Genomic DNA, 13,414 nt, shown 5'->3' on the forward strand with positions numbered 1-13,414 from the left:
TTTCACACCAGCCTATTAATTAATGAAAGACCAAGACAGACTTTTAATTCATTTCAAAGCCTGATGCTTAACATTGTCCACCCCAGCTGTGAAACTCAGAAACCAGCCTTACTTGTTATCATCTATCATCCACCTGGGCCTTACACAGAGTTTCTCTCTGATTTCTCAGACTTTTTATCTGATTTAGTTCTCAGCTCAGATAAAATAATTATTGTGGGTGATTTTAACATCCATGCAGATGCTAAGAATGACAGCCTCAACATGGCATCTAATCTGTTATTAGACTCAATTGGCTTCTCTCAAAATGTAAAAGAACCCACCCACCACTTTCATCACACTCTAGATCTTGTTTTAACATATGGCATAGAAACTGAACATTTAACAGTGTTTCCTGAAAACCCTCTCATGTCTGATCATTTCCTGATAACATTTATATTTACAATAATTGATTACACAGCAGTGGAGAGTAGACTTTATCCCAGTAGATGTCTTTCTGAAAGCGCTGTAACTAAGTTTAAGAATATAATCCACCCACTGTTATCATCTTCAATGACCTGTACCTAGAGCAGAGCAGCTATCTGAACGCTACCCCAGCAGAGGTCAATTATCTTGTCAATAATTTTACCTCCTCACTAGGGGTGGGCTATATAAACGATATACGATAGAAACTATATAAATTTGGCCAACGATAGAGATTTTGAATATACTGCTCTATAGCGTTAGCGCATGTTGATGTCATCAAGCTGTGCCTGTTTTGGTCGAAAGCATCGCAGCGGCTACAACCATTATCATCTGCAAATTATCCCGGGCGACAGTCATAGCAAAGAGATGAAGCACTTTTGAAATATGGGGAAAGCCAAAAACTGCACTTCCTCCACTTCCGTAACATTGATTCATTAATGTTGAATTCTCTGGCAGCTGTTTTATTCCCATGTTGTTGCAGTATATTAATAACTAACCTCGTATTGTGGATGAATAATCACAGTTGTTCTCCTCACTGAAGTTTGCACCGTGTATAGAATCCTGCTATACGATTGCATTTGTCCCTAACCACCAGAATCCCTCGCGTTAACTTTTCTCGAGTGGAAAAAAAAGTTGCCGTTCATCCTCCAGCTTCACTGTGCTAATGTTATGCTAACATAGCTGTGTCGCTAGCAATCACGTAGCACAACATTTTATACCAAGTAGTCCAACTTCAGTAACCCTTCATTTATGTGGAAAGTGGTAGCAGAGGCCTCAAATCAGAAGTACCTGACTCCGTGGTATAATTCTCAAACACGTACCCTAAAGCAGATGACTCGTAAGCTGGAGAGGAAATGGCGTGTCACATATTTAGAGGATCATCATTTAGCCTGGAGAAATAGTTTGCTGCTTTATAAGAAAGCCCTCCACAAAGCCAGAACATCTTACTATTCGTCACTGATTGAAGAAAATAAGAACCACCCCAGGTTTCTCTTCAGCACTGTAGCCAGGCTGACAAAAAGTCAGAGCTCTGTTGAGCCAACCATCCCTTTAACGTTAACTAGTAATGACTTCATGAACTTCTTCACAACTAAAATTTTTATCATTAGAGAAAAAAATACCAATAATCATCCCACGGATGTAATATTATCTAAAGCTACTTTTAGTACCATTGATGTTAAGTTAGACTCTTTTTCTCCAATTGATCTTTCTGAGTTAACTTCAATAATTACTTCTTCCAAACCATCAATGTGTCTTTTAGACCCCATTCCTACAAAACTGCTCAAAGAAGTCCTGCCATTAATTAATGCTTTAATCTTAAATATGATCAACCTATCTCTAATAATCGGCTATGTACCACAGGCCTTCAAGCTGGCTGTAGTTAAACCCTTACTCAAAAAGCCATCTCTAGACCCAGCAGTCTTAGCTAATTATAGGCCAATCTCCAACCTTCCTTTCATATCATAAATCCTTGAAAGAGTAGTTGTCAAACAGCTAACAGATCATCTGCAGAGGAATGGCTTATTTGAAGAGTTTCAGTCAGGTTTCAGAGCTCATCACAGCACAGAAACAGCTTTAGTGAAGGTTACAAATGATCGTCTTATGGCCTCTGACAGTGGACTCATCTCTGTGCTTGTCCTGCTAGACCTCAGTGCAGCGTTCGATACTGTTCGACCATAATATCCTATTAGAGCAATTAGAACATGCTGTAGGTATTACAGGTACTGCACTGCAGTGGTTTGTATCATACAGTGGGGCAAAAAAGTATTTAGTCAGCCACCAATTGTGCATGTTCCCCCACTTAAAATGATGACAGAAGTCAGTAATTTGCACCAGAGGTACACTTCAACTGTGAGAGACAGAATGTGAAAAAAAAAATCCATGAATTCACATGGTAGGATTTGTAAAGAATTTATTCGTAAATTAGGGTGGAAAATAAGTATTTGGTCACCTCAAACATGGAAAATCTCTGGCTCTCACAGACCTGTAACGTCTTCTGTAAGACGCTTTTCTGTCCCCCACTCGTTACCTGTATGAATGGCACCTGTTTGAACTCATCATCTGTATAAAAGACACCTGTCCACAGCCTCAAACAGTCAGACTCCAAACTCCGCCATGGCCAAGACCAAAGAGCTTTCGAAGGACACCAGGAAAAGTATTGTAGACCTGCACCAGACTGGGAAGAGTGAATCTACAATAGGCAAGCAGCTTGGTGTGAAAAAAATCAACTGTGGGAGCAATCATCAGAAAATGGAAGCCATACAAGACCACTGATAATCTCCCACCATCTGGGGCTCCACGCAAGATCTCATCCCGTGGGGTCAAAATGATCATGAGAACGGTGAGCAAAGATCCCAGAACCACACGGGGGGACCTGGTGAATGACCTGCAGAGAGCTGGGACCAAAGTAACAAAGGTCACCATCAGTAACACACTACAACGACAGGGAATCAAATCCCGCAGTGCCAGACGTGTTCCGCTGCTGAAGCCAGTGCATGTCCAGGCCCGTCTGAAGTTTGCCAGAGAGCACATGGATGATACAGCAGAGGATTGGGAGAATGTCATGTGGTCAGATGAAACCAAAGTAGAACTTTTTGGTATAAACTCAACTCGTTGTGTTTGGAGGACGAAGAATACTGAGTTGCATCCCAAGCACAACATACCTACTGTGAAGCATGGGGGTGGAAAAATCATGCTATGGGGCTGTTTTTCTGCCAAGGGGACAGGACGACTGATCCGTGTTAAGGACAGAATGAATGGGGCCATGTATCGTGAGATTTTGAGCCGAAACCTCCTTCCATCAGTGAGAACTTTGAAGATGAAACGAGGCTGGGTCTTCCAACATGACAATGATTCAAAACACACCGCCCGGGCAACAAAGGAGTGGCTCCGTAAGAAGCATTTGAAAGTCCTGGAGTGGCCTAGCCAGTCTCCAGACCTCAACCCCATAGAAAATCTGTGGCAGGAATTGAAAGTCCGTGTTGCTCAGCGACAGCCCCAAAACATCACTGCTCTCGAGGAGATCTGCATGGAGGAATGGGCCAAAATACCAGCTACTGTGTGTGCAAACCTGGTAAAGACCTATAGTAAACGTTTGACCTCTGTTATTGCCAACAAAGGTTATGTTACAAAGTATTGAGATGTATTTTTGTTATTGACCAAATACTTATTTTCCACCCTGATTTACGAATAAATTCTTTACAAATCCTACCATGTGAATTCATGGATTTTTTTTTTCACATTCTGTCTCTCACAATTGAAGTGTACCTCTGGTGCAAATTACTGACCTCTGTCATCCTTTTAGGTGGGGGAACTTGCACAATCGGTGGCTGACTAAATACTTTTTTGCCCCACTGTATCTATCTAATAGACTCCAATGTGTACATGTAAATGGAGAGTCCTCTTCACACACTGAGGTTAATTATGGAGTTCCACAGGGTTCAGTGTTAGAACCAATTCTCTTTACATTATACATGCTTCCCTTAGGCAGCATCATTAGAAGACATAGCATACATTTTCACTGCTATGCAGATGACACCCAGCTCTATCTGTCCATGAAGCCACATAACACACACCAATTAGTTAAACTGCAGGAATGTCTTAAAGACATAAAGACCTGGATGGCCGCTAACTTTCTGCTTCTTAGTTCAGATAAAACTGAGGTTATTGTACTCGGCCCTGAAAAGCTTAGAAATATGGTATCTAACCAGATTCTTACTGTGGATGGCATTACCTTGGCCTCCAGTAACACTGTGAGGAACCTTGGAGTCATTTTTTACCAGGATATGTCCTTTAACGCACATATTAAACAGATATGTAAGAATGCTTTCTTTTATTTGCGCAACATCTCTAAAATTAGAAATATCCTGTCTCAGAGTGACGCTGAAAAAACTAGTTCATGCATTTATTACTTCCAGGCTGGACGACTGTAATTCATTATTATCAGGAAGTCCTAAAAACTCCCTGAAAAGCCTTCAGCTAATCCAAAATGCTGCAGCAAGAGTGCTGACAGGGACTAGAAAGAGAGAGCAGATTTCTCCTGTTTTGGCTTCCCTTCATTGGCTTCCTGTTAAATCCAGAATTGAATTCAAAATCCTGCTCCTCACATACAAGGTCTTAAATAATCAGGCCCCATCTTATCTTAATGACCTTGTAGTACCATATCACCCTATTAGAGCACTTCGCTCTCGCTCTGCAGGCCTACCTGTTGTTCTTAGAGTATTTAAAAGTAGAATGGGAGGCAGAGCCTTCAGTTTTCAGGCCCCTCTTCTGTGGAACCAGCTTCCAGTTTGGATTCAGGAGACAGATACTATCTCTACTTTCAAGATTAGGCTTAAAACTTTCCCTTTTGCTAAAGCATATAGTTAGGGCTGGACCAGGTGACCCTGAATCCTCCCTTAGTTATGCTGCAACAGACGTAGGCTGCCGGGGATTCCTATGATGCATTGAGTTTTTCCTTCCCAGTCACCTTTCTCACTCCGTATGTGTTAATACACCTCTCTGCATCGAATCATATCTGTTATTAATCTCTTTCTCTCTTCCACAGCATGTCTTTATCCTGTTTTCCTTCTCTCACCCGAACCAGTCACAGGAGGTGGCCCCGCCCCTCCCTGAGCCTGATTCTGCCGGAGGTTTCTTCCTGTTAAAAGGGAGTTTTTCCTTCCCACTGTCACCAAAGTGCTTGCTCACAGGGGGTCATATGATTGTTGGGTTTTTCTCTGTATCTATTATTGTGCGATCTGCTGTACAATATAAAGTGTCTTGAGGCGACTTTTGTTGTGATTTGCCGCTATATAAATAAAATTGAATTGACTTGAATCACTTCGACATACAGGGAGTGCAGAATTATTAGGCAAATGAGTATTTTGTCCACATCATCCTCTTCATGCATGTTGTCTTACTCCAAGCTGTATAGGCTCGAAAGCCTACTACCAATTAAGCATATTAGGTAATGTGCATCTCTGTAATGAGAAGGGGTGTGGTCTAATGACATCAACACCCTATATCAGGTGTGCAAAATTATTAGGCAACGTCCTTTCCTTTGGCAAAACGGGTCAAAAGAAGGACTTGACAGGCTCAGAAAAGTCAAAAATAGTGAGATATCTTGCAGAGGGATGCAGCAAAATTGCAAAGCTTCTGAAGCGTGATCATCGAACAATCAAGCGTTTCATTCAAAATAGTCAACAGGGTCGCAAGAAGCGTGTGGAAAAACCAAGGCGCAAAATAACTACCCATGAACTGAGAAAAGTCAAGCGTGCAGCTGCCAAGATGCCACTTGCCACCAGTTTGGCCATATTTCAGAGCTGCAACATCACTGGAGTGCCCAACAGCACAAGTTGTGCAATACTCAGAGACATGGCCAAGGTAAGAAAGGCTGAAAGACGACCACCACTGAACAAGACACACAAGCTGAAACGTCAAGACTGGGCCAAGAAATATCTCAAGACTGATTTTTCTAAGGTTTTATGGACTGATGAAATGAGAGTGAGTCTTGATGGGCCAGATGGATGGGCCCGTGGCTGGATTGGTAAAGGGCAGAGAGGAAGAAGGAAGAAGTCTGCATCCTTCAAGAAAAACGTGATTTTCATGCAGGACAATGCTCCATCACATGCGTCCAAGTACTCCACAGCGTGGCTGGCAAGAAAGGGTATAAAAGAAGAAAAACTAATGACATGGCCTCCTTGTTCACCTGATCTGAACCCCATTGAGAACCTGTGGTCCATCATCAAATGTGAGATTTACAAGGAGGGAAAACAGTACACCTCTCTGAACAGTGTCTGGGAGGCTGTGGTTGCTGCTGCACGCAATGTTGATGGTGAACAGATCAAAACACTGACAGAATCCATGGATGGCAGGCTTTTGAGTGTCCTTGCAAAGAAAGGTGGCTATACTGGTCGCTGATTTGTTTTTGTTTTGTTTTTGAATGTCAGAAATGTATATTTGTGAATGTGGAGATGTTATATTGGTTTCACTGGTAAAAATAAATAATTGAAATGGGTATATATTTGTTTTTTGTTAAGTTGCCTAATAATTATGCACAGTAATAGTCACCTGCACACACAGATATCCCCCTAAAATAGCTAAAACTAAAAACAAACTAAAAACTACTTCCAAAAACATTCAGCTTTGATATTAATGAGTTTTTTGGGTTCATTGAGAACATGGTTGCTGTTCAATAATAAAATTATTCCTCAAAAATACAACTTGCCTAATAATTCTGCACTCCCTGTATAAATGGTAAATGGCCTGTATTTGTATAGCGCTTTACACTACATTCAGTCATCCACCCATTCACACATACATTCACAGACCGGTGATGGCAAGCTACATCAACACATATTTAAACATGGTTGTAATCAAACTGCATCAGATTATTGGTGATCAACAGAAATCCTTGGGCTCAGCTCCACAAAGATTTCCAGTTTGTTTACTGTTAATGCAACATGTACAGCAGGTCCTGAGAAACATTAGCAGTATGACAGCTGAGTGTCACCACCTTCTTCTCATTCATCACACTTTGTTTTCATTCATGTCCTCCTCATTTTTACTTTTTAACATTATTACAGTTCAGTCACAGATTCACTCAAACACATGATCATGATTCATGCAGATTTGAGGAGCACACATCTGTTAGCTGTTCTTTCTTTCATGGTTAAGCTTGTACACTGATCTACAGCTGACTGACACTCTGAGTCATTTCCTCATTCATAAAGTCAAAGCTCGGTGGAGAGTGTACATCTGCACAAATTTACCTTGTTACAAAAGCAGAAATCCCAGTTAAACATTGGTTTGCTAAACATAAAGCTTTTACGGCCAATCAGTCATCAATATATCAGGATGGGGACGGCAATGACATCACAGATTTACCATCAGATCAGAATAAAATCTATGACCTCCATCTTTGTAACTCTGAGACTCTTTGGATAGTGTGTTGATATCAGATTGGAAGTTTCCTGCACTGCAAACATTGACTGTGTTACACACTGATCAGTGATAAGTCATTGTTTGATTGGAATCAATCACACTGATCGATTCATCTGATCAAAGTTCAAGCTGCTCAATGATAAGCATAGACATTATAATAAATGATGGATTTTGTATAAACTTTATTGAGTCTATGATGATGACCAAGTGACCCACACTGATTCAAACTCTTCTTCCTCCTGTTTTTATATCACTCTCAGCACTGACACGTCTTCATATTCCTGCTCCTCTGGATTCACACAGAGCTTTTGCTATTTATTTACCCGTTGCCATTGTGAATCATAGTGTCGGACTCCGTGACTCAGACTGAGCATGCTCAGAGCTGATTGACCTGACTCTGATCAGCTCATCTGCAACAGGAAGGTACTTCCTGGAAAATAGCTTATTATCTAATACGAGCTGATTATTGTTATTAATGCCTTATTCTCGTCACAGAGCACTGCACTTTCAGACTGCAGGCTTACTTGTGCTTCCTGGGATATTAAAAAATAGAAGTTTAAAAGTGTTTCTAATAAAAAGCTTTGAAAATAAATGCTTGTTTTTTTTAACTGTTGCTGGATCACTGATTTCACACTGTTGCAGTCAAAGGTGGAAATCATTCACAAGTAAACTTCATATTCACCAAAACGCAGTGTGATGTCATTAGGAAATGTCTCAGCCTCCAGCTTACAAGAAAGCATCTGACTACCCGACCGGGTAGCATTACCCATCATGCCGTGCAGCAGTGTCAGTTTGTAAATGTGCAATAATTCCTGCTCCAGGAATTACAGTATTTCACAGATGCTTTCTGCTGTGAACTTTGACCTGCTAAAGAGAGTCGGCTGTGGATTATTCATTTTTGTGTCTCATACTTAGACCTGTGAATAAGAACGCTACACAGTTAACCAGGGTCCCCTCTCTCTGAATTAGGAAAGGTCAGCAAGCCATGTGTGGGCCACGGGCCATACATTGAGTATCACTGTTTAAATGTGAACATTGTTCTGCTACAGTCAATGCACTAAATCAGAGAGGAAGAAAACAGACTTTACCATGAAAATCCTCCAGTATATACTCCTGCTAGTATAACATCAGTCTGATGTCTGCAGTTTAGTGTCAGCACAACTTTCACATCATATACATCTCAGCACAACTAAAACATAGAGACTGACCTCAGAATTTCAAGTCCACATCCTGGACTCTCCAGAAAACCACACAGCTGCTTCACTTCTGAATCCTGCAGGTTGTTCACGCTCAGGTCCAGCTCTCTCAGATGGGAGAGGTTGGACTTCAGCACTGCTGCCAGATAATCACAGTTCATCTCTGACAAACCACAGATCCTCAACCTGTATAAAGAATAAAAGATGTAGGTTTATTAGACAAAGTGTGTGCTTGAAATCATTCAGTGCTATTCAGAGCTGAAGAAGTTTCAGAATGTAGAAGTTTAGAAAACGGTAACTTCAAACAGCTGAAGCCAACAGGAAGCAGCTTCAAACAAACGCAACAAGAGAAAAACCATTAAAGTTTTACTTTTCTAACAAGAGTATTTTAAAGACAGCGTCACTGATGATCATCTTCTGTTCAGCAAATCTTTGGATAACCTTTCTGTCTTTATGTTCATCAGTGACGCTGTAACTCTGTGACTGTCCTGGGACTGTCACCAGTATTGTTACATCTTTTTTTCCTGAATTTCCACAGCTCTTATAACAGCAGTGTACATTAACCTGCAGGCACACACTGCCTCTGCTTCAGCACTGTTTATGATGCACAAACTGCAGGAACCAAACTCATACTGGCTTATTTGAATCATGTCTGTTTACAAAGACACTTTGAGGCTTTTATCAGTGTGTTTCCTGTCCTACTAGGAGTGATCAAACTGTTCTGGATCAGTAAGGGATGGTTTCCAGCCAAAGAAAGACCAACACTGTACTTCTTGTGCATTTATGGCAGGAACATCAGCGCTGTATCATTGGAACAACACAACACGCCCGATGAACAATGAGGACAAAGAAAAGGTGAGCAAGAAGACCATGGTGGTGTAGAAAGACCGGTAGGGGCTCCAAGACTGAGGAACAGAGACATCAGACTGAGTACCAGCTGAAGGTGCTGCAGTGATTCGGGGAGCTCATTCCAGTCTGAGGCTATACCGTGTGAAATACGTAGACCACAGTTTCTTCACCGACTTCAGCCAAATGAACATCTGGAGATCCATCAGTGCAGGAGCGAGTGATGAGCCATTTTATCATATACACAGATTCTCTCATCAGCTGCTCTAATGTGAGTGCACTGCTTGAATCTGCTTGAGCAGCAGTATATTGCTTGTGTTGTTCCTTTCTAATCAAAGATATGGGACTGAGCCACAGCAGCTCTTTATCCTGTTCTTCACTCTCATTGGTTCTTTGTGCGCTTGCTTTTAGAATAGTAGTCATTCTTATGGTTAAAAGAAGACAATCGGTTGTGACTAACACTTAGCCCCTTTAATATGATCCAGCCCAGGCTGCTGAGGGAGAAGTTGGAGGACATGCAGGCGGAGGTTCCACTGGTCCAGTGGATCAGCGACTGCCTGGCGGGATGACCACAGTTTCTGAGACTGCAGAGCTGTGGTCAGAGAGCCTGAACAACAACATAGGATCACTCCATAGAACTGCGCTGTGCACTTTCCTCTTCACCATCTATATGGCCAACTTCAAGTACATCACAGAAATTTGTCTCCTCCAGAAATTCTCTGATGACATGGCCATTATTGAAACCATGGAAATGGGACGAGAAGAGGAGTACAGTAGACTGATTGGTCGCTTCGTGGTGTGAGGAGAAACACCTGCAGCAGAATGTGGCCAAAGAAAGGAGCTGGTGGTGGACTTCAGCAGAAACAGATCCCGACCCTCCTCTGTCCGCATTTGTGGGACTGACTTTGAAATAGTCACATCCTACAAATACCTGGGAGTTCAACTGAATCACAAGCTGGAGTGGTCTGCCAACAGAGACAATACCTTCAAAAAAGGTCTGAGCCCACTTTACTTTCTATGAAGGCTCAGATTCATCAATGTATGCAGCAGACTGCTCTTTGTTTTATCAGTCTGTTGTTGAGAGTACCATCTTCTTTGCTGTGGCAGAAAGAAGGAGCACGAGAAGCTGCAGAAGTAGCAAGGGCTCAGAGAAGAGCTTGAGAAGACGTGGAGGGAGAAGGTCTGCAAAGGCGAGTGAGGAATTAGTTTTAATATAAATCTTTATCTGTTTAGTGTGGAACAGTCTTTCAAACAGTGATCTTATGAAACACAGTCCCAGTTAAAATGTGTTGTTTCAAGTAAAACATGACTTATACTGCTCTGCTGCAGTTTATGACATCTTTTGTCCCAGTTGTTAAAATAGAAAAAGGCAGCCTACTGGACATTTAACACAGGGGCTTAACTGTGACTAAAAACAGACCTTCAGTACAAATGTATTTTGGAGCAGTGTGTGAATAAAAAGTCCCCCAGTTGTAAACCCCTTCCTGACACTATGACACCCCCCTCCTCCAATCCCTCTCTCAGCAGCAAGACATCTTCTTCTCCCCCTTCCTCCCAAACATCTCCCAGTGTCACAGTGGATCAGGTCAGGAGACAACTGAGGAAGCTTCGCCCCAGAAAGGCAGCAGGCCCAGACAAGGTGTGTCCTAGGATGCTAAAGGCGTGTGCTGCTGAACTTGGGGAGCCGCTACAACGAGTCTTCAATCTCAGTCTGCGACTGGGGAGAGTGCCCGCCCTATGGAAGACATCCTGCATCGTCCCGGTCCCCAAAAAGAACCGGCCCAATGAGCTGAATGACTTCCGACCGGTGGCACTGACGTCACATGTTATGAATACTCTAGAGCGGCTCTTCCTCAACCTCCTCCGACCACAGGTACAACATGCCCAGGACCCACTACAGTTTGCATACAAGGCGGATGTTGGAGTGGAGGATGCCATCCTGTACCTCCTGCATAGAGCCCACTCACACCTGGATGGGGGAAAAGGCACGGTCAGGATCCTGTTTCTTGACTTTTCCAGTGCCTTTAATACCATCCGGCCCTGTATGCTTCAGGAAAAACTGAACAGGATGGAGGTGGACCCCCCGACTACCTCACCGACTACCTCACAGTACGTCAGGCTGAAGGACATCATGTCTGACACTGTGGTCAGCAGCACAGGAGCCCCACAGGGAACTGTGCTGTCCCCTCTTCTCTTCACCCTGTACACCTCTGACTTCTGCTACAACTCTGAATTATGCCACATTCAGAAGTTTGCAGACGACACAGCCATCATGGGGTGTATCTGGGATGATCAGGAAGAGGAGTACAGAAGTCTGGTGAGGAACTTTGTCGCATGGAGTCACACAAACCACCTGCAACTCAACACCTCAAAGACTAAGGAACTGGTTGTGGACTTCGGGAGGTCCAGAGAAGGTCCACTGCCGGTTCAGATAGAGGGGGAGGAGGTGGAGGTGGTCAACAAGTACAAGTACCTCGGGCTGTGGGTGGACAATAAACTGGACTGGTCATGCAACACAGAGCACCTGTATAAAAAAGCCCAAAGCCGACTGTACTTCCTCAGGAGGCTGAGGTCTTTTAACATCTGCAGGAAGCTCCTAAGGATGTTTTACCAGTCAGTGGTTGCTGGAGTACTTTTCTATGCTGTGGTGTGCTGGGGGAGCAGCACAGCAAAGAAGGACTCATCCAGGCTGGAGAAACTGATCAGGAAGGCTGGCTCTGTGGTCGGCATGAAGCTGGACACTCCGGTGACAGTGGCAGAGAAGAGGACATTAAAGAAACTGATGGACATTATGGACAATGCTGGGCATCCTCTGCACACGGCCATTAACAACCAGAGGAGTCTGTTCAGTGACAGGTTGCTTCTCCCCAAGACAAGAACCAACAGACTTAAAAACTCCTTTGTCCCACACGCCATCAGACTGTTTAACTCCTCTCTGGAGGGGAGAGGGAGGGGAGACAGGAGGACAAAGGAGGGGGGAACAACTAAGCTGTAGTGCCTCTTCAACGGTGCAATAGACTCCATACTTGAAATGTGCAATTCACTTGTATTTTTATTCCTATTTATTCTATTTATCCCCTTCGTATATTTTATTTATATTTGTCTCTGTATTTATATATGTGTGTGTGTGTGTGTGTGTGTGTGTGTGTGTGTGTGTGTGTGTATATAATATTCTGTAACTGTAACTTCTGTCGGTGCTGTCCTTTTGGAAACCGAATTTCCCAGATGAACCCACCCGAGGGATTAATAGAGTTTTATCTTATCTTAAACAAAAACTCTGATCACAACAGTAGCAGTGATGATGACGCTGGTACAGTTTAACTCGGAAACTTAGTCTGTTTACACAAACTGAGAAAAGAGGTTGTAACTGAAATAATGCACTAAGATTGAGTGTATCATAAGATATGAAGTCCAAGCTTTACCTTTGAATTGGATACAATTATGGCAGCCATAACAAATAAAAGAGGCACTGGACTCAAGATTAGTTTCAAACCAAGTCACGACTAAAACATCAGAAGTGCTGTGAAACAGAATTTGCCCCATCCTAATTTCTTTTTGATCATTTGTTACATGTTGTTTTTTGTTTGTGTGTTGCTAGTAATACTGACTCAAGCTTTCCAAAACTGCGGTTCAGGGCAATTAACTTTTCATATAGGGGCAAAAGTCCTCACGCTGATGTGAAAGACTCATTGAAATTTATTGCAAATGTAGTTCTTGTTGCCATGTGTGACAGAGCCAATTATGTAAAGGCGCAGGGTAGGTTTGGTTAGCTTTTTCCCCACCTTAAAAAAAGGAAATCATCACTTACAAACCTCTTTTTGTATTTAATCAGCATCTCTTTCTCTAATATTAAAATTTGTTTGATGATCTATAACATACAATTATGAGAAATATGCAAAACAAATAGAAACCCTAACCCTTGGTGGATTAGTGTAGTACAGATGAATAACAGATGTGTAATTTTATCAAAATTCACAGAGTGCTTC

At 42.4% G+C, this 13,414-nt stretch overlaps 1 protein-coding gene across 6 annotated transcripts in view; it reads right to left on the reverse strand.

The window, feature by feature from the left end:
- LOC309703522 (ribonuclease inhibitor-like) overlaps positions 1–13,414 on the reverse strand; it is a 44,229-nt gene that overhangs the window by 23,950 nt on the left and 6,865 nt on the right. For all 6 annotated transcript variants that reach the window (XM_082528426.1, XM_082528424.1, XM_082528425.1 and 3 more), the window contains exon 4: positions 8,595–8,768. In XM_082528426.1, coding sequence (XP_082384552.1) covers positions 8,595–8,768 — 174 coding nt within the window. The remainder of the gene's footprint in view (positions 1–8,594; positions 8,769–13,414) is intronic.

This window comes from Aulonocara stuartgranti (assembly GCF_965226115.1).
Source record: "Aulonocara stuartgranti genome assembly, chromosome: 3".
Lineage (NCBI taxonomy): Eukaryota > Metazoa > Chordata > Actinopteri > Cichliformes > Cichlidae > Aulonocara > Aulonocara stuartgranti.